Source organism: Sciurus carolinensis, chromosome 14, assembly GCF_902686445.1.
Source record: "Sciurus carolinensis chromosome 14, mSciCar1.2, whole genome shotgun sequence".
Classification (NCBI taxonomy): Eukaryota; Metazoa; Chordata; class Mammalia; order Rodentia; family Sciuridae; genus Sciurus; species Sciurus carolinensis.
The window spans coordinates 22,080,209-22,107,887 of record NC_062226.1 but is presented as its reverse complement, the minus strand read 5'-3'; the positions used below and the strand labels follow the sequence as shown (position 1 = coordinate 22,107,887).

At 36.9% G+C, this 27,679-nt stretch overlaps 1 protein-coding gene across 1 annotated transcript; it reads left to right on the top strand.

The window, feature by feature from the left end:
• Positions 1 to 8,303: 8,303 nt before the first annotated feature.
• Dnajc25 (DnaJ heat shock protein family (Hsp40) member C25) lies at positions 8,304 to 25,820 on the top strand. The gene is made up of 4 exons (XM_047524934.1): positions 8,304 to 8,699; positions 20,763 to 20,915; positions 22,289 to 22,759; positions 24,594 to 25,820. The coding sequence occupies exons 1-4, from the start codon at positions 8,367 to 8,369 to the stop codon at positions 24,714 to 24,716; spliced, it is 1,080 nt and encodes a 359-aa protein (XP_047380890.1). The 5' UTR covers positions 8,304 to 8,366; the 3' UTR covers positions 24,717 to 25,820.
• Positions 25,821 to 27,679: the final 1,859 nt, after the last annotated feature.

Sequence of the window (27,679 nt, the reverse complement as noted above, 5' to 3'; positions counted from 1 at the left end):
ATAACTATAACAGACACAATTGAAATAAGTGGTGAAATCTAAATATGAACTGTACATTAGAGCGATAATTAACCAACTATGGCCTTCAGGCCAAATCCAGTCTATTGATTATTTTTGTGCATACTACAACATAAAATGGTTTTTATACATTTAAAAAATTGTTGTAAAAACCATAAAACTTACCATCTTCACCATGTTTAAGTTTATTGTACAGTAGTAACTGTGTTCACATAGTTTCATAACAGAGCTCTGGAAATTTTTCATCTTGTGAAACTCTGTACCCACTGAATAATTCCTACTTTCACCCTCCTCCCAGCCCAAGGCAACCACAATTTGACTTCTTGTTTCTGAATCTGATTACTTTAGATACATCATACAAGTGGAATTATTCAGTATTTGTCCATGACTGGCTTCTTTCACTAAGCATAATGTCCTCCAAGTTCATCCGTATCATGGTATTTGATAGAATTTTCTTCTTTTTGGAGACTGAATAATTTTCTATGGTATGTATATACTACAGTTTCTATATCTGTTTATTCATCCAATGACATTTCGGTTGCTTCTACTGTTTGGCAATTGTGAATAATGCTGCAATGGTCATGAGTGTGCAAATATCTTTTATTATTATTATTATTTTATTTAAAAAATTTTTAGTTGTCAATGGACCTTTATTTTACTTACTTATATGCAGTACTTAGAATTGAACCCAGTGCCTCACACATGATAGGCAAGTGCTCAACCACTGAACCACAACCCCAGTCCCTGCAAATATCTTTTGAAACCTGTTTTTAATTCTTTTGGATATATGCCCAGAAGTGGGATTGCTTAATGTTATGGCAGTTTATCAGTTTTTGGGCTACTTTTCCACAGAGACTGCATCATTTTACATCCCCACCAACAGCACGAGACCGTTCCAATTTCCCCAAACCCTTGCCAACACTTGCTAGTTCGTGACCGTGGTCACGGTAACTGGTGTGAATTGATAGTTTTGATTTCCATTTGCCTAATGATAGTGATCTTGAACATTTCCAAATGCTTTTTGGCCATTTGTGTATTTTCTTTGGAGAAGAACCTAGTCAAATCCTTTGGTCATATTTAAATGGAATTGGGAAGATACTGGTCACAGGACATAAAATTCTCATTTAGGAAGAATAAGTTCAAGAGGTCTATTTTATGTAATGATGAGCACAGTTAATAACATATTATTAAAATTGTTGATAGTGAATTTTAACTGTTCTTATCAGACACAAAAGAATGATAAGCATATGAGGTAAGCAGGAGGCAGAACTCCATCCTCTTAGGGTCCCTGCTGAGTCCAAGAATTAAATTAACAAACTAGATTAACAGGATTAACAGGAGAGAAGCATACCAGCTTATTTAATGCAGCTTATTTTATTTGTCACAGGAGTCCCAATATGAAAATGAAGACCCAAAGAAGCAGAGTCAGTTATTTATGTACTGAATTGGACAGAGAATAGTAAGTTATAAAGAAGCAACTAAATTTCATGAGCAACTACATTAACAAGGTCCGTGGAATTTTCTTGGTCTTGGCTTCTCTTTCTTGAGGATAATAAGGAGGTTGTATCTTTCACAGGGGAATTTCATCTGCTTTTAAGAAATACCAGGAAGATCAGAGTGATTATCTTGCATCTGCTATCTTTCAAGTGCCTTTAATTTAAATAGTCAAAGTCCTAGAATGACATTCATCCATTCATAGGTAATGTATGTTAAGTAGCTTGATTGAACCCTTCCACAATGTACACATAAATTAAAATAACATGTTGTATTCTCTCTCTATATATGTATATATGTGTGTGTGTAAATATTATATATTAATTAAAAATAAAATAAAAACAATAACTAGGTGCAGTGTCACTGTAACTAAGTATTTGTTGAATGAAAGGAAGGTAAACTTATAGTTCTAATCAAGTTCAGGTAAAATGTCTCTGAAGTAGCCTCTGACTTGTCAATTTTCTATGAAAGAAACTCATCATGTAGGGAATGAATCCGGAGTCAGATTAAGCAAAGTTTTTTTTCTTTTTTTACAGTTCACCTTTACCTTCTCAATTTGTTTATTTTAAATTATGAGTATGTGAAAATAATATTGACTTTTCTTATCAAAGACTGTGTGGAAAAACCAATAGGTATTCATATATGAGGTGGGAAGAGCAGAAAAACCGAACTTGAATTCTGGCCTACCCTTTTACCTGCTATGTACCTCTGGGTAGAGTCACTAAGAGAAGAAAGAGAATTTGGAACTCCTTATTTTAGAAGAAAAAAGTAAGGGAAGAATGGAGGCTGGGTCTGTGTTACATGCAGGAACCCCTCCCATGATCCTTAATCACTAGCAAAATTATAAATAAGATTTATTTTTTTATTTTTTATTTTTTATTATTGTACACAAATGGGATACATGTTGTTTCTCTGTTTGTACATGGCGTAAAGGCATACCATTTGTGTAATCATAAATTTACATAGGGTAATGTTTGATTCATTCTGTTATTTTTTCCCTTATAAATAAGATTTTTAAATGTTGGGATGAATCAGTGTTTGTAGGTGCAGGGACTAAATAGACTATCAAACATTCCCACAGATAAAAGTAGAGGAATGTAGGAGGAGATAAGCCCAGAAGGTCACAGATATTGCGGGTGGACTTTGGATGATCAGGGAACACAAAATCAGGCTTAATGCCAGGTTAATCACATCTCTGAAGGGCAGAAGAGGCTCCCACCGCTGACTCTGGATTGTATTTGGATTTTATTTACCAGGTGGGGGCATTGTTTCGATACCAGTTTGTAGTTATGCAGAACTGGCAAAGCGGAGCCATTCCTTTATTAGGGTTTTTTCACTTTGGATTTTAAGCTATGTGGGAGGAGCAAAGATAAGGAGGAATTACTGACAGGAGTCACTCATAGTAGTCCCACCTTCTGAGGGGATTATATTCCGAGACCTTTAGTGGATGCTTGAAACCACAAATAGGACTGAACCCTACATATGCTATGTTTTTTCCTATATGTACATACCTATAATAAAGCTTAACTTAAAATTAGGCACACTGAGAGATGAACAACAATAAGAAAAAAATAAAAGAACAATTATACAATATATATAATAAAAATTTGTGCTTTGGGGTCATTACTAAGTAGAATAAAATTTGTTTTTTTAAATAGTTCAATATATATAATATATAATAATTTAAACAAATACACATATATGCACATTTTATTACATACATATTATATATTCTTATATCTGTTATATATTATATATTCTTATATCTTATATAGGTATTGTTTACATATAATAAAATTTCACTGTTTAAAGCATAAAGTTTGATGAAATCTAATAACTGACATAATTAAGATTTAGTTGGCATTCTGTTTGTGAATTCCACATTCATGGACTGAAAATATTTGGAAAAAAATATACATCTGTAGTGAACATATACAGACTTTTTTCTTGTTGTTATTCCTTAAACAATACTGTGTAACAGCTGTTTACATAGCATTTGTCTTGTACTAGGTATTATAAGTAATCTAGAGATAATTTAAAGTGTATAGGAGGGTGTGCATGGGTTATATGCAAATACTATGCCATTTTACAGAAGGGACATCTGTAGATTTTAGTATCCTCATGGGTCCTGGAACTGCCCCACAATACCAAGGAATGACCTTATAGAATATATGTAGCTCATTTGGTGCTTCCTCTCCTCTTCAAGTAAGCTTCCCACCCCCTGAATCTGCTTGTGTTCACGTTTCTGTGTCTTCAGATCATTGCGCTTTACATTACGGTTTCTTCATGGGAGCCACAATGTCTGGTAGGATATTACTTGGTCACACAGTTTCAGAGGTCTTAGTCCATAGAAGGCCAGTTCCAATCCTTGGGGCTCGAGATGAGGCAGAACATCATGGCCCGAGAGGGTGGCAGAAGGAAGCGGCTTGCATCATCAGGAAGCAGAGAGGGAATAAATGTTATTTGAACACAAGCACAGCTACACTGCAATAAATTGATCATCTAACCAAGATGGCTACTAAATGACTAATGGGCAGGTAGTATATACAGCCTGGATACGATGGAAAAGGGATGATTCATGTCTTGGGTAGGGTAGAGTAGGTGCCACAAGATTTCATCATGCTACTCAAAGCAGTGTGCAATTTAACCCTCATGAATGGTTTCTTTCTGGAATTTTCTACTTAAAATTTTGAGCTGTGGTTGACGGTAGTAACTGAAACCATGGAGAGCAAAATTGTAGATAAGGGTTGGGAGTACTATTGTACCTGGATTTCTATCTAGAAGGTTGAGGGAGGTTCAGAGAGAGCTTTTTAGAAACTCTCAGTGAAGTCCTAATATTTTCATTCAAATAATTTCAAAATGATATGACAAGCAGAGAAATTGTAGGGAAAAAATGCTTTCAATGAAAGAGAGTCAAGTATCACAAACAACAGTGAGTAGTTCACAGTCAAGGGGAAAAAACAGGAGCTGGGTGTTGGTTACCTTTAGTTTCTTCAGCCTGGACTCTTGGTCTCATGTCTGAGTTACAGCACAGGGGACACTAACAAAGAAAAAGTGAAAACTTAAACAAGTGGCATCACTAAACTTTCTGTAACATACTGAGTAGCCTTGCTAGTAAGTAGCTTCAACATGAATGTGAGACGGCACCGCCAACTTTGACCATATTAGACACACTGAGATTAATCGACCTCACTACTTGTGTTAAGAATGTCCAAGATAACTGCCATGTTTGGAGGACTACTAGAGGGATTCACAAGATTGACACTGTTTCATTTCAAAGATTTATTACAGCAATGTAGTAAGGAGGGAAAAGACTCAGAAGAGTCTGGAGACACCCACAGGCAAGTATCCTTAAACTCTCTCCCCATGAGAGATGACACAGCACATTCTTCCCTCAGCAATGAAAGTGTCCCCTCAGCAATAAGCATTGAGGAAGAGCCTGAACTGCAGGTTAGATTATCAGCTAATATTTTGGTTTGGAAAGTCAAGGGGAATGAGAATCAGATTATGTAGAGTTTCAAAGTGGGACTCTATGGAACAATGCCAGAAGCTCTGTCACTTGTGCTTAAATGAAGACTACTTTTTTTTTTTTTTTTTTTTTTTTTTTTTTTTTTTCAGTACTGGGGATTGAACCCAGGGCCTTGTACTTGTGAGGCAAGCACTCTACCAACTGAGCTATATCCCCAGCCCAAATGAAGACATTTCTGAGCAAGGTTTCATCAGGGTAGGAACTGCTGAGGAAGCATGAGTTGAGCCTCTGTGAATGGACTGACAGGGCAGTAGCTATGGGTAGGCGTGGGTGGTATGGCTGGATGAGGTGGGTCTCTGGGGCGCGCCCTGGAAGGGTGTATCTTCCCTATGGCCCTCCCCTCCCCATTTCCTGATACAGGCCAAGAGCTGAACTGCTTTCTTCTGCTGGGTCCTTACCCCATGGTAGCCTGCCTCACCTTGGGTCCAGAGTAATGGAGTCAGTAGGGACTGAGAACTTGGAACCGTGTGCCCCATATAAACTTTTTCTCCTTCAAGTCGTTCTTATTTGGTATTTTGGTTACAGTGATGCAAAAGCTAACTAAAGTACCTTTAGCAAGTATAATTCCCCTTATTAATTATATGTAGTGTTGGGGGTTACAACTTTTGTGATTAGACCATCACTAACTCTACTTAGCAAATATTTACAAAGTGCTTTAGTTGTTAACAAGAGATAGAGATGTATGAATTTAAACTAGACAAGTTTTTTTTTTTTTTTTTTTTTTTTTTTGATTCTACAGATTCTTTGTCATTGATGCTGCTGAAATCCTGAAATATAAGCAGTTCTCATTTCAGTAAACCACTGCATTCATAAGTCACACTGGCATGCATGTTGGCACTTCAATCCAACCAAGACAGGAGTACCCTCAATACTGAGAAGTGGCCACATCTGCAGTATGCAGTATATAGTATGGTAACAGTGACACCTGCAATGGGTATGGTGGTATGTAAAATCTTATCATAGAATATGACTGTTTGCCTATTTTCAAATTATTTAGACAAAATGAAAATGGGTGTCAGCCTTCACATTGGAGATCTTTCTTTGAAAATTCTTTATTTCTCCCTTAAAAAGAGTCAACTGCCAGGGTTTGACTTCATCCTGATAGGAAAAGTGCAGGGAATGTTTATTGGAACTGTTTTTTAGCATTCTTCTTTTATTTGCACATCCAATACTGTAGGTTTATTTTCCCCTTCTTAAAGATGATTGGCTTCAAAAAATGTTTCTTTCATGAATTCTGAGGAAAGTTAGGGGAAATATATGCCATTATGAATTCTGGAATGGAGACATCTGCAACGGGACTGTGCAGTAGTGGATAGCACCTTCTAGTGGACAGTTTTGGAGCCAGCATGGTCTCTGATGGGTCCATTGGGACCAGTTGGGGAGACACAGAAGAAAGATGAGTCCTCTATTCAGCAGTATTTTTCTTTGGCTCACTAGTGGTCAGCAAGTAAACATCTGGCTTTTTTATCCCTAATGACCTAGCAGGTCCAGGATATAGACCCACTAGGAGTGGGTTGTGTTAGCTGTGTGATTTTTCTGCTTGTCCCAAATTAGAATGCTGGAAGAGTGTGAGAACTGAAAAATGAGTTTCTTTACAAAAATGACTGAATGGACTGAACAGTGAAGGGCAGTGAATGTGAGAAAAACTGGAGCTAATACAGGCAAAATTTCGCCCCATATTTAAAGTGGATGGATTTTAGGACAGATAAGAAATAGGTATTAATTCTTTTTAAAAAGTAGGCATATATTGAGAAGGCAGAAGAGAAGTTATATTCATACAAGCTTGACCAAGAAATCGGTGAAATTTGCCATAAAATTGGTGAAGTTCCAACACCACTAACCACCTACCTTACACTAGCAGACTAGTGGACTAGCAATCTACTTGCACTGAGATGGACAGATTTATAAACTGCACCAAAGGGAAATTTAAGTGCAATGCTGATTTTGAGATAGTTTTCTAAAAAATAAATGTTTTTAAATATGTGTATTGAAACATTTCTCCACTTTGAAGGGAAAGGTTTTAATTGTGGAACTTCTTCCAATATATGTGAATTAATTGTGCTGTAAATTAAGTTGCAAGTTTGCAATATGACTATTAATAGACTTCTTTGGAATAAGTATTTGTACTTGACCCATCTCAAATTAACATCATCAAATGAAATAATTAAGGTTAAATTTATGTTTATGGAAGTCTCAAGTACATGTTTATACTAGAAAAGGTTAAGTATTCCATATGAATACTTATTATACTTAGTATTATGAATACTTATGATTATTATCAAAATAATGCCTGTACTGACCAATGCCAATTACTAGAATCCTAATACTGCTGTGATCAAGTTGCTCGTCAAAAACTATTATTGTATAATAGTCACATGCAATATTTGGGACATGTTTATTCTAAAAATTATTTGCTGTTTATCTGAAATTAAAATTTAATGGAGCATCCTGTGTTTTTTCTTGTAACCCTTCCTGAGGAGTCCTTAGGCAAGATCTAGAGACATGTTTGTCACGACTGTTATGGTGGTACTACTTACTGACATCTAGTGTCGAGAGGCCAGGGATGCTGCTGAACATCTTAAAATGACTACGACAGCCCTTCCAAGGCAAAGAATATTTGATCCAAAATGTCAATAATGGGAAGACGGAGAAGGTCATGGGGTTCCTGGTAGGTGGCGCCCAGAATTTTCTAAGTTCATCTTCCGTTTTGGAAAAGGGTTAGAGAGAAAAGGGGTCGGGAACTGGAGACCTGGCTTTAAAACCCCATGCACGTTTCTTCTTCTCTTTTCTTCCTTTTTGTTGTTGATTTCTTATTTGTTTTTCCCCAACTTTTCACATTTTTGGGGGTGCACTATTTGGAGAATTGTTGCAACATACTAGTACCTGCACACAATATAAAATCACTTGGCCAATATCACTCACGTTATCTTCTTGTCGCTAACGGGATGCAAAGAACCCTAGTACCTACTGCAGTAGATGAATCACGAAGTGGAAAAGGTTGCCTGTGATGGTTGCTGTGCACCGTGGACCGCAGAGCGCTCCGCACACACCAGCTGAGTGCGCCTGGGACCCAGAGCCCCCTTCCAGGTCCAGCCGGGATCAGGCCCTTCGCCTGCGGAGGCTGGGAAGGGAGCTCGGTTGCAGACCGGAAGCGGCCAGGCGGCTGAGGCTTCCTCTCCCCTAGCAACCGGTCGTGAAGGAAGTGGATGCCGCAGCCGCAGCGTGTGCGCATGCGCGGAGGCACCGCCTGCTGACACGTCGGGGCCCGGGCGGCAGAGCCGGGCGCGTCGCGGAGTGCGGGAACAGCTGGGGTGGCGGAGCCGGGATGGCAGCGCCGCAAGCTCGGCGCTGGGGAGCCGGGGCTGCCGGCCGGCGCCGGTTGGTGCTGCTGTCGCCCCTGCTGCTGGTGCCGCTGCTGGCGCGGCCCGCGGGGGCCCTGGTGGAGGGGCTCTACTGCGGCACGCGGGACTGCTACGCCGTGCTGGGCGTGAGCCGCTCGGCCAGCAAGGCGGAGATCGCACGGGCCTACCGCCAGCTGGCCCGGCGCTACCACCCGGACCGCTACCGGCCGGAGCCCGGTGACGAGGGCCCCGGGCGGACGCCGCGGAGCGCCGAGGAGGCTTTCCTGCTGGTGGCGACCGCCTACGAGACTCTCAAGGTGAGGCCTGCTAGGACCCGCCGCGGGGAGCGGCTGGCCTGCCCTTCCGCCCCCCGCCCGCGTGGTGGGGTCCTCCGTGACCCCGGCCCGGAGTGTGGCCGCCACCTCAACCTTTAGGAGGCTCATGTTTCCCACGTGGCCCGTGAAAGAGGCCGCTGACCAGGGTGGGAAATGGGAAGAACCTCCGGCCTTTGGAGGATAACAGGTCACCTCCTCTTTTTAAACAGTCCTTGTTGTGGAAAGCACTGGGCTTTTTATGATGGTGAAAACATTCTGATAATATACTGTTCAGAAAGCATATTGGCAATGATCATGCCAATTTGATATCACAAAGTCTCGCTTCTCATGCCAGTTTGATATGACAGAAGTTTGGTTTCTAGGGATGGTATTAATGATGACACTTAGCTTGGGTTTAGGGAACTAAAAGAACTCCAAGAACAACAATGAACAATCGGTCAGAAGACCAGATATTTGACTCTTGGCTCTGATATCCCTGCGTGACCTTGGATAACTGTTTCTTCATAGCACAATAAAGTCCGTGCATGATACTGCCACAGGGTTATTATGGGGGTTTAATGGTAAGTGTGAGAAACCCTCCAGGTAGAACCCCTAAATAGGTACTTAATGACTTAGGCTACAAGACTGAGAATTTCTAGCAGGAAATATTTTTCATATATGCGTTTAGTTATTTGACAAAGGTTTTATTGTGTGCTGTGGGGCTGAGGGTGGGTGAGATTTAACCTGACACCGTTTTTTTCTATTACTGCAAAAATCAGACCATATGAGAAATCACCAGTGTAAGTCATATTTGATGGAGGTATTCCTGCTTCAATAGCCCATCATGCTAATTCAAAGCAATATAGTTGTAAGTTTTTGTTTTTTTTTTTAAAGATTGCTTTCAGTGTTGCTCTTTAGTCTGCTTTTTGGGGGAGCCAGTACTGGGAATTGAACCCAGAGTCTCTTGTGCTAGGCAAGTGCTCTGTCAATGAGCTACATCTTCATCCCTATTTTAAAAATTTTATTTTGAGGTAGGATCTGGCTAAATTGCGTAGTCTGGCCTCAAACTTGCTCTTCTCCTTCCTTAGTCTCTCATGTAGCTGCTATTACTCGTGTGCATGCCTTGCCCAGCTTATAGTCTATTTTTAATGACTACTTCAAGTGGATACTCTATAATATAACCATGGATCATTTCTCCAAGTTAGCTTTATGGGGTCGAAAATACTGAATCAGAGTTAGAGATTCTTCCTTCATGCTCCCCAGTACAGTTTGGGTAATTTAGAATTAAAAAAAAAAAAAAATGTGCCTGGTTCACTAAATTCTCACTAGCTTTAGTTTGTAACTTTTATGGGTAATTAACTGAGGTGTGGGTGAAGAGCTATGAATGTGTTTAGTTAGTGGACTGAGTTGCCCATTATTTAGGTAAAGAGTGATTGATGACAGACTTCAGAAAAAAGGGACGTCTTTCCACTCAGGGTAACTTAGCTGTGAAGCCTCAACCTGTTTTTGTAGAGGAAAGATAGTAGTGCAGCCAGCCACCCAGTCGCTGGTGGAGCTCCAGATCTCTGATGGTGCCCCGGAGCTTTGGACAGATGGCGAACTTCCAAAAGAGAGTGCAGCAACTGTTATGCTGGCAACTCTTGTCTTCTGCTGGATTTTGTGGGGTTGGAGATGGGTACGTTTGGCATGAGAATGGTGAGCATTTTGGTAAGAACATTAAAAACAAATGCCATGGTTGGGGGGAGAAATTTGTACTGGGAGGTCCCTCAGGACTCATAATATTCTTGACATTTTTTTTTAAAAAGCCAGTTTCAGAGGACTGATCTGGTGGAGCTATGTGGTTGCTTCTATAGGTTTCTACCCCTAAAGTTTTAACTAATAAAAACCTAGATAAAATAATTTGTCCACTCAATAACAAGAAACTTTCAGGCTGTTAAAACCAGTATTTCTGAAGGAAAACACTTCTACTGGACTCTAATAGGATATTTGTGGTGGTTACAAATACCTCCCAACAAAAATGAAGTTGTACTGTTGGAGGAGGGAGGCCTGGGAGTGTTCTGTAGATCCCCAACTGTCTTATTCCAAGAAGATGGAAATTATTTGTGAGAGAAAGGGAATGTCTTGACATAGTTTGGACCTTTGAAAATCAGACTCAGTATAACTCTTTTAAAACTCATGTTTAGAATTTGTAGAGGTGAACAAAGATTCAGATTCCAAGTGGAACATCTCCCAAGATCTGTTTTCCTCTTTGCAGATGAGGAAATAAAGAAAAGGACTGTGCTGTGTATGGGAGAAGCTATTGAAAACAAACAGGGTGGACTGATTTTATTTCTGTCATGATGGAATAAGTTGCCAGAGAATATCATTTCTGGGTCACACAAAGATTTAATTAACTGGGGTCATCCAATTTAGAGGACCTCAGGTTTTTAAATTATCCCATTGACGCACCGGGTGTGCAATCACTATTTGCTTGGAATTGTCTCCTCATGCTGGCTTATGAGGGATATGTGGTCCCAATGACTTTTGCTAAGAGCAGGTCAAGAATAGTGGGAGAATTTGAGCTCCATAGGCTCTAGAATAAAAGTGGCATTCATAAGCCTGTCTCTGAATGTTAATAATAAATGTATCACCAAATTGGCAACTATTTGTGTAAGGCATGACTCTGAAGTTGTTTTGGTTAGATAAATTATTATTATTACTATTTTTTTTTTTTTTTCAGCACTGGGAATTGAACCCAGGGATGCTCTACCACTGAGACATACCCCCAGACTTTTTTATTTTTTATTTTGAGGCTGAGTCTTGATAAGTTGCTGGGGCTGGCTTCAAAATTGAGATCCTTCTGCTACAGCCACTGAGTTACTGGGATGCACCCCTGTGCCTGGCTCAAGAGATTTTTTTAGATGATGGTTATTGACAAATAAGTATACTAACATGATTTAAGTGTACTTGCTAAGACAAGAAAATAAGACACTTAGATATTACTATATCAGCAACTAGAGATTCAGCTCATGCAGGGAGCGGTTGAGGAAAACCAGAAAAAGAAAAATGTGTAATAATGGAAGGATGCTTTTGCCCAGTCATGCTTCGTTCACATTCCAAATAATTTAAAATTCCAGATCTCAGCAAGACCGTAATGATTTCACACAATGCTGTGTAAGTTAAGACAATGCAATAGTACTTAGAATATTTGACTATGGGGTTTCAGGGGATTCATGGACTTTGGAAGTTAAGTAAACTCTCACTCACTGTGTCAACAGTGAATCTCACAAGGTAGAACTCTCTCGTCCTGCTTACCGCTTACATTTTCTTATGCAACTATAGCACTTATCACACTGCACTGTGAATATTGAGTAGCCTGTCCCCTCTCCACTAAACCGGGCCTCCTTGTTTTTGTGTGTGTATATCCGTAGAGCCTAGCACAGTGTCTGGCACATCAGATAATGAGTATTATTTAATTAAACACAATTGGAAGAAGATTCAAATAGAATGGAAATTGAAAGTGAATTTCTGGCATCTCGACATTGTTATGTGCAATCTATTTTGCTGTTTCACCCAAATTAATTGTAATGTTAAAGAGTGACATAGATGTGTAAATTGGATGGTTATGAATGAAAAATTCCTGCATGAGAGAAAGATTGCATTTCTTCTTTTAGTGCTATAGGGGTTTTTCAGTGAGAATTATAATCATTTTTTTAAAAATCATTTTTGAATGTGGATAAAAATTGAATGAAATGGATGAAACATGAAAAGTGGTGTAGAAATAAGCAGATGCAGGAACAACTAGAAAGGATGCACCTGATTGATATAGGAAATGGGAAAGTAGTAGAATTTGACAGTATTTTGCAAGATCACAAGAGGAGAGCACAGAATAGGTCTTGGGAGTATTGCTGGAATGAAGCTTGTCTGGTAAGTTGAAAGGATATGCAGAGTATGTTCTATTGCAGCCTTGACTTTGAAAGGAGGGAGATTTCACTTCAGTTTCTTTTTATCAATCTGATTGAGTGCCAGGGCTTTAACACCTATGAAGAATTTGGCAAAAAGGGGATTCTGAACTCCCTCCCCTGTTGTGTTATTGTTTTTGTTAATATCTTAGTATGTTCTTTTACTTAACCCTTTTCTCTAACTAGCACTGACGTGGGTGCTGAGGAGGTGACAAGGACAATGGATGGAAAATGCACAGTTACTGACTTTAAGCTTTTAACCCATTTTGTCCCATTGCCCCAGATGTGGAACACCTATAAAAACTTAAATTGAGCAATAAATATACCATTTATGATAACTTTGAAATACTATTAAAATAATTGAAATTCTTTAATAAGAATTGAAAACTTGGGACTTAATGGGTTACCCCCTTAACAGAGGCAGATACTTATTGTTTGGTTATTTATTTAAGTTATATAACAAAAGTCTGTACAGATTATATTGTGGCATGGAGAGGAAGCAATTATTTCTTCTTAGGGGATTAGAGAAGAATGCACTCTTTGAGCTGGATGAATCTAGAAAAAAGTCACCAAGGTTGATGGTGAAGGGACATTTCCGAGTGAAGGAAAACAATCAGCAAAAGTGTGAAGAGATGTTGAAGGTTTGGGAGGTATAGTTATGAGAATTTTCTCCACTAAGGATTGCTTATATTTCTCCCAGGGACTCTTCATTTTGTGTTTTGGGGAAAATATTATGCACTTATTAGCATTCCTTTTCTGTTTCAACCAACTGCAAATGGAAAATACTTGCAAAACAATTGTGTCTGTACTGAACACATACAGACTTTTTTTGGGTCTTTATTCCTGAACAATACAGTGTAGCACCTTTTACATAGCATTTACTATGTGTTGGGTATTATAAGTAATCTACCAGTAATTTAAAGTATACATCAGGGAGGATATGCATAGGTTACATACAAATACTATGCTAATTTGTTTAATGGACTTGAGCTTGTGAGGATTTTGGTTTCCATGGTAGTCCTAGAACAGTCCCCCGCAAATAACAAGAATCACTATATTCATGAAGATATTATAGTATGTAAATTCCAGTATAGTTGTGATGATGATAAACAACCAGATTAAGAAAATTTGCAGATTATAGATTACAGATAGTTTTTATTTTACACATCTACTCTGATTGGGCATGACTACCTAGAAGACTTGAGATCTTTCTGTTTAGCAGGAAGGTGTAACACATTTGAGAGTGATTTCTCCCATGGCACCAATGCTGTGGTAGCATGTGTACCACATTTACTTTCAACTGTGAAACCACAAATGTTGTTTATTTTTTAACTGATTCCTTAATTTCAGCTGTTATGTCCTACTTATGACTGAGGTTGATTACATATCAGATATGTTTAATTCTGGTGCTGACCACCTGACATATGATGTCATCTGCAACCAATCAGAGCTCTTGATCAATCTGAAAACTACTCAGTTGATATAATTCTAGCCTGGAACTGACTAGTTGGCATTTCAATTTAGGTTAGATTTGTAATGGATAAATGGAACATTTCAAGTTATACATAAGTGCATAACTTTATTGCATTTTTCATTGACTTCTTTTCATGCTGTTTCCAGGTTGGAAGCCTGTGAACTGCATGGGAGGGAATCAGTTTCAGGAGACCAGAACATAGTTTGAGATCAGATGATGATTGACCCCTAAGTTCTTTTCAGGAATTTGAATTTTACATTTTGAGTAGTTACCAGAAATTTTAAAGTGAAGAAATGACACAATCTTAAGTTTGTTACAGAAAGAAAACTCTGAGAGCAATATAAAGAAGGTATTCTTGACTGAACTCATTTTATTTCCATAGCCTTCCTTTGGAATCTCATCTTTCCTCTTTTGTAACTTGAGAATCTTTTAGTTGATTCATTGCTCACTCTTTTCACTTAATTTTGCTTCTTTTAAAGCTATGCTTACATTTTTCTTCTTTCTCCACTCTTCATTGTATTTACTTCATCCCCCTTTTATTCAGGCTGTCAGACTGACACATCTGCTGGTACACATACTGTGACTGTTCTTTCAACAGGTGGGCAGTGGCACTCTGATTGTCAGGTCTGATGACTGCTCTTCATTTCTTCTTGCTGGAACTTTTTGTGCCTTTTGGTATTGTTGACCATTAAGTTCAAAGTGTCCTGTCTTGACTGCCTTGATGTAATTCACTATTATTATTATTTTGTGATTCTGGAGATTGAATCCAGGGCTTTGCACATGCTAGCCCTCTACCTCCAAATTATAGTCTCAGCCCTCTTTTCAGTCTTTAAAGCCTTTTTTTCTGCCTAATCCTTAAACATTGCTTTTCCTTAGAGTACTGGCCTCTGTGTCTTTTCTATTTCCTAAACTTTTCCTGACAAAGCTCTTCTACATTTTAGACTTCAGTTACTGCTCTTAAGCTGACCACTCTAAAACCTGCATGCTCTCCAGAGTCATGTTCTAGCTGCCTCTTGTCTGTCACACAGTTATCATATCTGAAATCAATCTTGTTACCTTTGTTAAATGTAAACTTTAGAAGATGTTATAATCATGACTCATACAAAAACAAAACGAACATAGAGCAGAGATTTTTCTAACTCATTAATTAATGAGGAAATCAGTAAGGTATTAAAACTAGTTCAAAAGAAAAAGTGTTACACATTCGTAGTCATATAGGGAGTTTTGGAATACCTGTAAAACTAACAAGACAGTAATCAGCTGCATTCTACTAGACAGAGTTTGCCTTCCTGAGAACAGGAGTTATTTGCATTATTTCCAGTTTTCTAAAAGTTACTTCTCAACAGAGTTAAAGTAGGTTAGTCATACACAAACAAAGGTGCACCCCTCCTATAGGAATAGGTAATCCTTGGAGGCTCTAGGGATTAAAAGGATATCTAGTCATTTTTTTACTCTCCAATTTTAAAATCTTCCCCCTGCATCTTCTCTACACTTGATGTCCTCTTCTCCATTCTTTATCTTAGTCAGTTACATGGTCACTGTAATTGGAAACATCAGTGTCATGCTCAACATCTCCTTTGAGTCTTGTGTGCCCTTTTAATCATGAAGTCCTATTTATTCTACTTCTTAACTATTAGAAACCATTTCTCCCTTATTCCATTTTTAATAATGTTACTGGAATTGTCTTTCACGATTACATCCTTCTAGTCAATCCATTTGTTCTCATATTTTCAAACATTTCATCTTTGAATATCACAAATGATAACACCCTGACTCAGGCATACCCCATAAAATCCTCTATGGTAAGAACCATACTTATCTTCCTAGATATATTTACTATTCCTTCCTAGATTTCCTTGATGCTTCTGTACCCCAACACTTGCTGTTCCCTTTGCTTGGAACAAGTTTCATATCTTACTTGTTTCAGAATCCAGCTCTCCTTTCATCTCTTCTGTGAATTCCATTGCCAGTGGGCCCAGGCAGTTAGTTGGTCCTTCGTTCCATAGCAAATCAATTTGTGCTTTTGTTGCTTGCTAGATTATTCTTCTAGATGGGAGGGTTCTTAAGGCCAAGACCTTGTCTTTGTGTTTTTGTCTTGTTTGTTTTTAACACCAGGCTTATAACCTGTGTCATTATTTACTGAGTTGAAATGACAAAGGTTTTTCAAAGTTCAGATGACCAAGTAGATGGTAATACTATCTGAAACAGGGAAACAAACTTGATTTTTGAACATGTTAAATTGTAGGTATTTATATATGCTTAGAAAATATTCAGGATATTGGGCTGGGGAGATAGCTCAGTTGGTAAAGTACTTGCCTTACAAGCACAGGGCCCTGGGTTTGATCCCCAGCACTGCAAAAAAAAAAAAAAAAAAAACAAATAAATAAAATAAAAAAATTCAGAATATAATTGAAAGTAGGAGGCAGGAAAATCAGATTTGTCACTCAAATATCAGTAACAATCCAAATCACAGAAGTTGTTGAGAATGAAGACATGAGAAGATAGTTGCACTAGTGACTCTTGGGTAGGGAACAAGAAAGTAAATGAAACTGATAGTTAATTTTCTTCCCGTTCAGTAGGATGTAATGCTTAAAAAAAAATTCAACAGAACATAGATTATATTTCCTAAATATTGTGTGTGTATGTGAGAGTGAGATTCTTTTAAAATTAATATATTTTAAGAACTCATAAAATGATTGTTTTCATATATTATTGATTCCTAGCCTTTACCATCCCCAAATGGTTTCTACACTCTGTATAATAGAAAATTTTAATGTAAAACTGGCTGCAATATTATATTATTGCAACTTATATTTATTGAGATCAAGCAATTCATTATTTCTTGCAAGGGCAGGAACATCTTGTTTTTGCCTCTGGGGAAGGGATGATCATTTTCATAAGAAAAGGAAGGATTCAGTGCTTTCTTTGCTTGTGGGTTTCCTCTTGTTCACTTTTGATCTAGATATTGGTGGTTATGTTCCAGTCCTCCTGCATATGCCCAAGAGGATTGGGAGTGGATGGACACCAGCAGAAGCACCATTTATTCCTGTAGAGATTAGAAACAAGGAGTTTATTACCCTGCTTATCAAGGATCAGGACAGAGAGGAGGAAGATACAAGTATAAAGTTTTTGGTTTTGGAAAGAAGTTGGAATCTCCTGACTCTGGGACCTTAAGATCCACAAAATTGCTGAAAGAAAAAGTACTACCTTATTGAAAGGTAAGATATTAAACTGTTTTAAGGTTTAAGCTATTTTAGGCACATTAGCATATTTTTGTAAGCAGTGAATTCAAGTAGTCGTTTCCACCAACCTGAAGTTTTTGTGACATAATCACCCATCCAGCCTTGTTGGTGCATGGAGACCTGTGTGGCTGGAGAGATGTAAATAGTGAGGGGGAACCTTTCCAACATTTCACTCATTTTTGAAATGACAGTTACTGAATGCCAGGCACTGTGGTAGGTCTTGGATATACAGAGATCAATGAATCACTTTACCTCTCTTCTAAAAAATTTCAAGGAGCAGAAAAAACTGATGCTTACAATGTGATAAGTGCTATAATTAATAGATACTAAATGTATTGAGAGTGGTACATGGGCTAGGGTGTAGCTTAGTGGTAAAGTGCTTGCCTAGCATGTGTAAAGCTCTGGGTTCAATTTCCAGCACTGCAAAAAGGGAAAAAAAGAGAGAGTGGTGTGTGTCAGGGGAGGCCCTGTCTGAGGCATGTCCACAAAGTTGGAAGAAAGGATGGGAGTCTCAAGTTAGTGAGATTTATATGTTCAGAAACATAGGTCTGAAAAAGGAAGTTGTGTTGGAAGAACACACAAAATGCCAGAAATTGCTGTTTGAATGTTTGCTATGGGTAAAAGAGGGGAGAATGATAAGAGATGTTTGTTAAGCAGTAAATTTGGGCCAGTTGTGCAGGACTCGTTGCATGCCAAGGAAGTTTTTAACTTTAGCTATCAGGAAGCATTGGAGATAAATAACCAAAAATTGTGGGACTACCTTAGTTCTAAGATGGGTAGGAGGAAAAACTATGGTGTTATAGTAAGCTCTCTAATTGGGTCCCCCCCAAAAGAAGCTCTTATTGTCTTTTTTTTCCTTTCTTGCTCTCTTCTATTCCTGGTATCCTTGTGTTCTAAACTTTGTAGGTTACTAAAGCATAGAATTTTGCCTTAGGCTGTTGAGATCTAACTTTTACCAATTTGTGTTAACTTTGAATACCTTCTAAATTGTATACATGCCTCAGATTAAATATTGTTTTCTTCATTTTGAAGAGAAAACTTTAGGTGAAAATTAAATAAATTTTAATAAATGCTATAACAAAGAGGTGACCAACTTTCTAGTTTCTTAATCATGGCCAAAAGAGGGTCATAAATTTATTGGGTCCCCCTGCCCCAAGAAAAGAAACCATCCTAAGAGAAGTCAGACTTGATCCTAAGACCTTTTGAAGTAGTTAGGTAGTTTGAGAACTTATTAGGGGCCCCTGAATAGACCACACAGACTCTGCTTTCAGTAGAGAACTAGTCACATGGTATAGATTTTGGAGTTGCTGGTCTGGATATTTAGTTAACCATTTTGTTGGAGTATCTCAGGGCTTGGTGAAGTCACAAATCTGGAAAGAGTGAGAAGATGGTACCCAAGGGGGACAATCTGGGTGAAATGCTTGAAGAGGGATGGCATCTGCAGTCTATGGAATGTGACTGTCAAGAGAACAAAGAAGGGAGGATAGTTACAGGACACATGCCATCCACCACTAGGTTTCAGTGACACTTGAAGTCTTTGCTGTGTGTATACTGGAATAAGCCACCAAAGGTGGGCAAATGGCTGTGTACAGACAGCACTGCTGGAAACTTTTAAGAATTTGATCTCAGGCCTGTCAGTAAGTTGTAAAATACATGAATCTAGTTGGAGCAAGAAGAATCATGTTTGAAGTAAAACATTTCAAAAGGCATCTGCTGGGATTAAAAGGCTGAGTTAAAAATCAAGAATTTCAAGCAGGGCATTTCTATAAAGTTAGCCTAAAAACTCAAAAAATGAAGGGAAAACGGAAAAATTCCAAAAGGATACTTTGAAGTACTCAAAAATGAGACACAGGAAGAGATGTGGGCTTTAGTTTTCAGGATTGTTACCTCTATAGATTTGCCCTTTGAACTGGGCATGGCGGCACATGCCTATAATCCCAGCTATATAGGAGGCTGAGGCAGGAAGATTGCAAGTTCATAGCCAGTGTCAGCAACTTAGTGAGACCTTAAGCAGCACAGCAAGACCCTGTATCAAAAAATAAAAAGGACTGGGAATGTGACTCAGTGGTGAAGTACCCCAGGGTTCCATCCCTATTACTAAAACAAACTAATTAATTAATTAATTAAATATTTTTTCATAGCTGATTGATAACGATCCAAATCTCAAGTGTAAAATGCAGTTTAAAAATGTTAACTAGCATCCCTTTTTGTTTGACTAGTATTTTAGGTGTATTTTAAAGTTTTCAGTAGGAACTTACCTCTGCAGCGCCAACGCACTAGATTAGTTATTGAAGTGCTTTTAGCTCAGAAAAAAAGATGCAGCTTTATGAACGATGAATAGTTTAACCAAGAAGGAAATCCTCTAAGCTAAAAGAGGTTTTTGATTTTGTAATGATTTCTATTATACTCACATATAGAGCTTAAAGAACTCGTTTTGGTCTTAGTCCTTATCTTTGACATTTTTTTAAAAACGGGACATGTTGAACTTTATATTCTATTGGATATAAAGCAAATCATAACCTACTTTAATAGCTCCTCAACTTGGGTAACTGAGTAAACACTGGCATTTATCTCCTCTGTTAGAAATAGATTCGAATTAGAGATTTCAGGAAATTTTTATTTGTGAATATTTGGCACAGCTTTTCAGAGTGCTACAGTTCAGTGAGTTTATTTGTGAACTGGGCTGTGACAATGTATTATGATAGTGAAGTGCTACGTATTTGTCACATGTTTTTATACAATGTATGTAATGTGATATTTAAAATAATCATGTAAAAAATATTAGGGCAGGTAGTATTATATCCTTTTACAAATGAAGAATAAGGCTCACAGAAGCTTAATATTTTACCCAGGTTTACAAAGCTAAACCTTAACCCTTGTACTACATCGATGTCTCAATGTTTTTTTGAGATAAGCATTGTTTTGTAGACCCAGACTAACCTCATCCACTTTTTGCTATCTTAATCATTGCTGTCAACAGAAGACTTTCTATACAAGGCTGGAATGTGATTATGAATATATGTAAGAGATAAGCATTTTATCTGTCAACAGTAGTTGAATAGGTGTCAATATTCTCTTACATTATATTATTATGCTTATTAGCATCACAGCATTAGTGAAAAAGGCATGATTAATTCTTGTTAAAGTGTGTGTGTGTTTTCCAGGAAGACTAATAATAAAAATTTGGAACATCTTTATATTATAGTTATTTTATAACTAATATTAAAGTTCTGGAAACAAATTTATGTATGCCTTTGAAGAGTAGTGGAAAGTTTTTGATTTTGACGATTTTAATTCTTTTGTTTGGAATAATCTTTCATAATTATAAAATTCTAGATTTGATTTAAATTATAAACTAAGACCATTTAATGAAATGCCCTATGAAATTGGAAATCTTGTCATTTTGCAGGATGAAGAAACACGAAAAGATTATGACTATATGCTGGATCATCCAGAAGAATACTACAGCCATTACTACCATTACTACAGCAGGCGCTTAACCCCCAAAGTGGATGTTAGGGTAGTGATTTTGGTTAGTGTGTGTGCTATTTCAGTGTTTCAGGTGTGTATCTATGGATGTAATTCTGCATATGTGAGTGCACATTGCCTAGTCTTAAAAACAGCACTACAAGTACCTTTTTGTAATATTTGACTTCTAGTTGAGATTAAAATTGTTTTTGAGATTTAAGTTTTGACACTAGAAAAATATCCATTTGTTCTAGCAACCAACAGTATTAGAATCTGTCAGTAGGAAATCTAAGAAACTGATAAGTATAGTTATGTAACTATAAAACCCCCACAAAATCCAGATCTTTTCTCATGTATTTGCCACACAACAGCTACATTATATCATTTGCCTCTCTAGAACTATTCAGTGATTTCCCATAAACTTGGGAGAAATAAGAGCTCCTAATTATGGCATAGCAAGTCCTGGCTCCCATCCACTGATGCCAGTAGTACTCACCATATTGTGATTGTCAGAAATGTCCTGCATGGTTCTACACGCCCCCATAGGTGCTTCTGCTCAGTTTGAAAACCACTGACGCAGATCAAAAAGAGGTATAGTAACTTTTTATGTTGCTTTAAAATATCACAAAAATTTAACTTTGCCCATAGCAGTTTTCCCTATTTTTATTCTTACTACCCACACCTGTCATGTGCTCCTTTAAAGGAAAAGAACAAGTGCGGTGACTAGAATAGAGCATGTTACTAGTTTGAGAATGACTTCTTCAGGTTAATTTCCAGAAATAATTCCTGTAGTAAGAGAATTCGATATTCATCTTTGGTCAAGGGAAGAGGAGCAGGAATATCTGGGGGAAGGGTCAATAACTGCTGTATTCATTTAGTACAATGGAAACTGAAATGTGTAGAGATCCTGAGGAGCAAGCCTTTTTCTGACAGTAAAACCCTTTGTGGTTGAATTTATTTATGAAGTTAATGTTTTCCTCTCCAAATACATGGAGTTAATAGGTATTTGAATCTTCCAGTTCAGAATAGAATAAGCATCACTAATGATATATGTAAATGGTTTAGGAACGGGATAAAAATGAACATAGTTGCCTGCATCTACTGCACTCCAGGAATTTTAGAAACAAATTTCTTACCAGCTAGTTTTGGCCCTTTAACTTTTCCTCTAGTTAGTAGATGGTTGCAGTTAGAGAGAAAGAGGGGGCTGGGGTTGTAGTTCAGTGGTAGAGCGCTTGCCTAGCATGCGCAAGATCCTAGGTTTAAACTTCAATACTGCAAAAACAAATAGGAGAGAGAAAGGGAGAGGGCGTACTTGTGTGCATTTATGAAGTAAGATCTTGGAGATCCCTGATTTTAATCAGAATGGAATTTTTTGGATGATGGTATTCACCAAGACTCTACTATTGCTTTAGTATAAATGAATTTTGTTCATAAAAGTGACTCATTTTTCTTTGTTAAATATCCTAGTTTTTCAGCTGGTGGAATAGCTACAATAAGGCAATTAGCTACCTCGCCACAGTGCCCAAGTACCGTATCCAAGCAACAGAGATCGCAAAGCAGCAGGGACTGCTCAAGAAAGCCAAAGAAAAAGGCAGAAATAAAAAGTCCAAAGAGGAAATTCGTGATGAGGAGGAGAACATCATAAAGAACATTATAAAAAGTAAAATAGATATAAAGGGAGGTTACCAGAAACCCCAAATACGTGATCTTCTCCTGTTTCAAATTATCTTAGCTCCTTTTCACCTGTGCTCATATATCGCCTGGTATTGCCGGTGGATTTATAATTTTAACATCAAAGGTAAAGAATATGGCGAGGAAGAGAGACTGTATATCATACGTAAATCTATGAAGATGTCAAAGTCTCAGTTTGATAGTCTAGAAGATCATCAGAAAGAAATCTTTCTTAAACGGGAGCTCTGGATAAAGGAGAACTATGAGGTGAGTAGTGACACTACTGGGGCTTTAGTGTCACCCTCTTCACCAGGTCTCAGTGGTGATAGGTATGGTGGGGTACAGAAGTGCATGAAATCCAAGAGTTGAATAATGAAAAAAGTTATTTTATTAATAAAGGTGTGACTATGTTTTGTAACTGGACAGTGGGAGTTTAACCTGTAATTTGCTTTTTTATTAGCTGAACTTCAGATTCAGCCAACTCTGAGAAAAGGCCTAATTCATTGTATTAAACTGCAGCGTAATGATGTGTGTGTTTGCAGGGATGTTAAACAACTTTCTGTTAATTGCACTAACTAAAATTTGGTCCTTCCCAAGTTTTCTTGCAGAGATTTTAAAAAAGCAAAACAGACAGAATAAGAGATGGAAATTTTGTTGAAATAACTCTGAAAATTATTGAGCCAAGAATCTTCTGTATAATAACTAATATATGTATGGAAGGTTTTATTTTACTTTTTTTTTTTCCAGTACCAGGAATTGAATCAGGAACCCAGGGTCACTTAACCACTGAGCCACATCCCCAGCCCATTTTTATATTTTATTTAGAGGCAGGGTCTTGCTGAGTTTCTTAGGACCTCGCTTAGTAGCTGAGGCTGGTTTTGAATTAACAATCCTACCTTTGCTTCTCCAGGTCCTGGGATTACAGGTGTGCCCAGGATATTTTACTTTTAAATTGATTTACTATAATGGCTTTAAACTTCATTCATTTTATTAAATGGTTTATTCTGTACTTGTCAGCTACAAAAGTTACTTTGAAGTCATCACCTGCTTCCCTATAGTACAAAGGACTAGTAGTCTCATTATCATAATGGTCCTCTTTTAAGTTCTGGATACAGTTAATTCATTAATAGGTTAAATGTAAAATAGAGCACACCAAAACGGTCTTCAGAAATTTGAGAGATATTAGCTTTTTTCCCCATATGTGGTGAAACTACATGAGGTCCAAAATAGATTTTATTGAAAAGTAAAGTTTTGGTCTGAATTATATTTAACTATTAACTTATTAAAAGTTGCCAGATGTTCTGGCAAGAATATATATTCAGCCTGTTTATAAATAACATATAAATGGAAGGTAAGATAATGTTTATCTCTCAAACTATTTGAAAAGTTTTCTCTTAAACATAATACTATCTTTCTTAGATTGCTGTACTGGGCTGAATTATTATATCAGGTTATTTTAGTCATTGCTTCCTAAAATTTGGAAATAATATTTATTTCTAAAATTGATGTAGCTATGAAACTGGACATGGCACCTTGTTCATTTAGCTTCCATTTGTCCTTAATCTGTATGACTTATTTAACCTTTAGAGACTTCAATAATTTTTTTAAACTAATAATTATCTTTGAAGATAAAAAGTAGGTGTAAGGTCTGTTTGTAGACAAATGTATATTTAAGGTCAATTTGTTCCTTGGTTAAGGTCAACAAATCAGAAAGTCATCAATCAAATTTACAACATATCATGTTAAAAAAAGTATTGATGCTTTAATATTGGACATTAGTTGTAGAAAATAAATGTTAAGCCATTTAAACTCAGCTTATGCATGATTTCAATATGGAAAAGAATGCATTCCTAAGTTACAGAATTCATGACAAAAAAAGTAGTAGTTCTTGTACAGTTTGTTCTTTTTTATTTAACATTGACTTGAAATACTTAGTTGCTTAGCATTTGTAGATGAATGGTCTTCAAAAGACAAATCAGTCAATACTTTCTTTGGAATCTTTTGCCTAAGTTATATTTGAAAAGTGTAAAAATGCAATAAAGCTAGTGGCAAATGTTTCTCTTTGTGTTGCAAAGTCAGTTTATGTTTTTTATACTTACAGGTTTACAAACAAGAACAAGAGGAAGAATTAAAGAAAAAATTGGCAAACGACCCTAGATGGAAAAGATACAGGAGATGGATGAAGAATGAAGGACCTGGGCGGTTAACCTTTGTGGATGACTGAAGATTGATGGAGTGCTACTGTGCCAAACCTTAATTGTGATATTATTTTCATAACTATTTTAGAAATGTATCAACTGCTCCTCAACAGTGACTCAAGTTCCTTCAGCATTTGATTAAACAGAATAATGTAGAAATTTCAACTTTCCTGTAAAACTTTATACATAAGACATGATTGTTCAATTTTTATAATCTATTTGTGGATTTTGTTAAAAGATTTGACATGAAAATTTATTAGTTGCCATTTAAAATTTTTATATGTTTAGTTAAGAGATTTGACATGAAAATTTATTAGATACCCTGTAAAATTTTTGTGTGTTAAGTGTTTGTTCTTCAACAGTGCTTCCTTATTCTTTGCCATAGTGCCACATTTTTCTGCTTTCATGGCTTCTATATTTTCACAAACCATAAAAAAATTATTATATTGTAATATAATTATAGCATTTAATTATATTACTGTGTCTTTCTGGACACAAATTTCTTCAAATGATTCAACTGTTATGTTGTCTTCATTATAGGATTGAAATATGTTCAGTGTAATCTCTCTAGGAGAGTCTTCCAGAATGTCTTTATGATCTACACTCTACCCCCAGTCGTTATCGTACTCTTAATAAGATTGGAAACTCTCCAGGAGAGTGGGTCTGCCTCACGTCCTTGTAGGATGATCTTTATTACAGTCTCATTGTAGGACTATAATTACTCAAACATTTCTGCGGAAGGGGATCTTGTACAAAGATCTTTTGTACCACAGCATTGTTTGCTCACTTTCTTTCTTCCTTTCTCTTCAATTAAAACAAAATGGCAGGACAAATAGTACTGAAAAGTTGTTCGTATTTTATGAAGTCCTTGAGCAGTGAGAAATCCATTATACATGAGAGTGTTTACATGAATTTAAACTAGAAAGAAGATATGCATGACTGTGTGCTGTTTTCTCAACCACTGAAATATTAATGTTTTTATAATGTGGAAGCTAAAGTAAATGACACATAATTTTACTGAATCAAGCATGATACTATACCAGAGTATCAGTACATATTTACAATAGTGAACCAGTATTCCTGTTAAAGGATTTATGCCATTGCTTCATATTAATAAAATGGTTGCAATATATCATGTTTGTTGATATGACATTTTACAGATTAATACACTGCTTTTGTATTATATAATTTCAAAAAACTAGTGTAGCATAGTAGATATGCAAGGTCTGTTTCTAGCTAACCTAAATTAGTCCTCTTAAAAACTCAGCCCAAATACATGATGTCTGTAGAGTTTCATCCTTGCTAATTTAGCTAAAGACCTGAGACCAGTTATTTAATCTGTACGTGATAGCTTCAGTTGCCTCAGTTATAAAATTAGGTAAGGACTATCATTAGGGTTCTTTTGTAGCTCTAAAATTCTGAAATGATATAGTTATTTATATCTTTGTAAACTTTGGATAAAAATGCTTTATGTATCCATTATTATTATTTTTTTTTGGAGTGTGGAGAAAGTACACAACTAAATTATAGATAGCTGTCTCCATCCTCAGGCTGCCCAACTCTTAAATGTAGATGAATGCCTTTCAAAGGTGTTCTGATTGTAGAATCCCTGTGTTGGGAAATGAACTATACGGTTAACACACATAGGTATTTATCATCTAAGAACATAATTATGTGCCATATGAGGACAACAAAGAAATGTAGGTACTTGCTTCTCTTTTAAATTTGAAAAAAAATTCTGATTGTGCCTATATTTTTTACCTAGTGGCAAGGGAAATTAAGAGGACAGGTGATGTTAGCATTTATAAAGGTGGGCTAATGAAGATAATATATCTTTGGATATTCTTTTACCTATCTGCTAGATTACTGTGTTTCTTTCTGTCATTCTAGAAATCTGATTTGTAGAATTGTCTCCAGCAGCCTGTTCCCTTGATAATGTTTGAAGTCACAGTCAGTGCATGAATCAAGATGTATGGACTCTCCTTAACAGAAGGGCTATGATTCTTCCTTCCCCTTCCCTCAACACACACAACCCTGGGCTTCAGAATCCTAGAGCAAAGGAAGTGCTATTAATTATCACAAATGTCATTCAAGTACTCTGAGTATTTTTATGGTCATCATACTCTGCCCATCCCCCACCAAAACAACAAAAACCCTCCTCTCCATTTTAGAAACATCTGAAGAATCCTTGCTAGAAGATCTCCCACAACTCTAGTAGTTACGACGGAGTCTCCTCTACTCTAGAAAATCTTCTCTGCTTAATTTTTGGGCTAATCACCGTTTCCTTTTTGTTTGATATTCAGGGACTGAGAGCATGATTGCTATCTATTCATCATCATGTAATTGAGGGCTGCAAAATTTACCCTTCTGCTTATATTCTTTTCAGATATTCTTATAACAGTTCCATTGCTATCCCTTTTCTTATTGGTCTTATTTCTTTATGAATTCTGCAAGTTCTGTATGGTACAGTTTGCAATTTCATAACACATCTATTAGGTAGGTATCAGGCCTGGAATCTTAAACACCATAATCAGTATATAAAATTTTTAAAATGTTAAATGAAAAAATAGCCAAGTTTAGAGAACTGTTTTAACACTATTGAATTTATGTTTAGAAAATCATAATTTGTTTCCTTCAAGATTTTGAGGGAGATGTTTTATTTGCATGGAGGCCAACTACTATGCTAATACTCAGTGTTATCCAGACTGCTGGCCATAAACAAAGTTATATGCAAATTGGAGGGAAATTGCTTCTATTAGACATGGGCATATGTAGGATGTAGCTATTATAAGACATTTATGAGTTAAACGTGGTCTCTGTTGAGATATAATTGTACTTTTGAGGCAGATAAATGTTGGTAGTGATACCAACTGCATATGGATGAATTATTAATCTTATGAGCAAAATATGGTACTCTTTACATTTAAATATGGGATAAGGCCAAACATAGAACCTAATAATCTAGTTATTAATAACCTAATTATTGGGC